This window comes from Cucurbita maxima, unplaced genomic scaffold (assembly GCF_002738345.1).
Source record: "Cucurbita maxima cultivar Rimu unplaced genomic scaffold, Cmax_1.0 Cma_Scf00084, whole genome shotgun sequence".
Lineage (NCBI taxonomy): Eukaryota > Viridiplantae > Streptophyta > Magnoliopsida > Cucurbitales > Cucurbitaceae > Cucurbita > Cucurbita maxima.
In genome coordinates this window covers 359,672-361,775 of record NW_019272100.1, presented here as the reverse complement: position 1 = coordinate 361,775, position 2,104 = coordinate 359,672, and the positions used below count along the sequence as shown (strand labels likewise).

At 39.2% G+C, this 2,104-nt stretch overlaps 1 protein-coding gene across 1 annotated transcript in view; it reads right to left on the bottom strand.

Moving 5' to 3' along the window:
* Positions 1-377: 377 nt before the first annotated feature.
* Positions 378-2,104, bottom strand: part of LOC111472684 (protein BEARSKIN2-like) — a 3,412-nt gene continuing 1,685 nt past the window's right edge. Inside the window, exons 2-3 of the mRNA XM_023118288.1 lie at positions 1,122-1,399; positions 378-1,035 (exon numbers count right to left, since the gene is read on the bottom strand). Coding sequence (XP_022974056.1) covers positions 418-1,035; positions 1,122-1,399 — 896 coding nt within the window. The 3' untranslated portion in view covers positions 378-417. The remainder of the gene's footprint in view (positions 1,036-1,121; positions 1,400-2,104) is intronic.

Here is a 2,104-nt window from a genome sequence, read left to right as displayed (position 1 = left end):
AGCATGTCCAACAGAGCTCCATTTTAGTTCACTTGTAGTTTACGTGTCGATGATACACTTGTTACGCACAACATACCCTCCACATATTTTTCACAACGGTATGAAATTTCATTCATAACTTTACATTTGGTTTCATATCAAAACGTTCGTACTAATATTGATGATATTGTCTCTCACTTATATACTCACGATCTTCTCTTTATCTAATTGATTCGTGACTTCGATCCTATTTCAAATAAAAAGAAATCGAAATTATTTAAATCTATTGTGAGACTTTTTTTTCTCTCCAATAAAATATTATTTAGAATGTTAAACCAACATTTTTCACAATCAATCAAACCAAAATGAAATTCAAAACAAATAAATTTATCCCCAGCTTCTGTTATCATAGCCAGTATATAAAACAACATCCTTAAATTATTTAGCGTACCTCCAAAAGTCCATCTCTCCCCTCATCGAAAGCTGATTGATTTGGCTAACCGACGACAACCCGTGTTCGTCCTCAAACCTCACATCCTTAGACGAATCCTCATTCCCGAGATGAGACGTAACGAGCCGATCCAACATGGCCCAAGGCTCGGTCATACCATCGGCCGGTTGGCTAGTTTCGGGATTAGACATCAGCTGCTTCACCATGAGCGGAGTGTCCGGTGGCAGCGATGATAGGGTCGGGTAGTCGTAGGCCTCGGAGGCATCGCGGAGGGACTTATGGTTGTTGTTCATGGTAGAAATGTTAGGGTGAAAGAGGTGATGGGGGAAATGGGAAGGTGGGGCTGTGGATGGCATGTAGTGAAGGGCTAGGTCCGATTTGTTGAGCTCGAATGTGGGCAGGGACGCGTAGTTTTGGTGTGGTTGGCGGAGTTGGTATTGGGATTCTCTATGCATGAAGGTGCGTGGTGTGGTGATTGAGGCCGATGATTGGGTGTTGTTTAGGTGCGGGTCGGAGTTAGCGCTAGACCCTCCTCCTTCGTCTTCATTTGTCACTTTGAATAGATTCTTCTTCTTGAAAACCCGGCAAACCACCCACCCGTCCTCCTACGCAAATAAGAAGTCAGATCATAAGTTTAGTTTTTAGATTTTGAGATTTGGGTAAGTAATGGGAATGGAGATGGGTGACTCACAGAGTTATTGAAGTGAAGATCATCGGTGTCTTCGAGACGATATTCGTGCATGATCCAATCAGTCTTCTGACCGTGAGGAGCTCGACCACGATAGAACACGAGGGTTTTGCGCATCCCGATCTTCTTGTAAGAGTTGCGAATGCACTTGTCTCGGCCCGTGGCCTTCCAGAAACCGGCGTTAGTGGCTCTATTGGTCCTTGATCCTGTTGGGTACTTCCTGTCCTTGTGGCTGAAAAAGTACCACTCATTTTGTGGCGTCGAACCTATCCTGCATTTCTCTGATACCATATAACGAATCATGTAAAAACTTTATTTTTATATCACTTTTAACATAAAAGTATTTAGGGCATATATATAACATTTTTCTTCAAAAACACTACCGTAGGAGTCTTTATATGACCGAAGGACCTAATAAACTCGAACTATAACTCAAACAATAAAAATTGGGTTGAGCTACATTTTTTTCGACTTGGGTCGAGTTGAATTTTTAGTGAACCGAAATATTTGAGTCAATTCATGAGCTTACATTTTTTGGTCTTGACTAACCCGAAAATAGGGTTACAATTCAACCCCGATCTACTCTTAAAGATTATTACGAAGTGTATGCAATCTTAATTATAATGTAATATAAGTAGGATATTTTTAAAAACCATTTACAAAAACAACCTTACAACCCAACCTTATCAAACCCGAAAATAAATAATTAAGTTAGGTTGAGTTGTGAACTGTATTTGAGCTGTTCGTGTCACTAACCACTCCTACTATCACGAGGGTTAATCCTATATAATTTCTTCACCTAACTCGACATCGAAATTCACAAACTTCTCTTTGACCACTGAATCAATCCGAACGATTTCAACCTAAAAATTATTAATTTAAAACATATTCTTACATCTAAACTTTAGCTCAATGTGATCATTCTTGAATTCATCATGGAAAGTTCTTCTTTTTCAAACCAAAAAAAAAAAAAAAAAAAAAAAAAA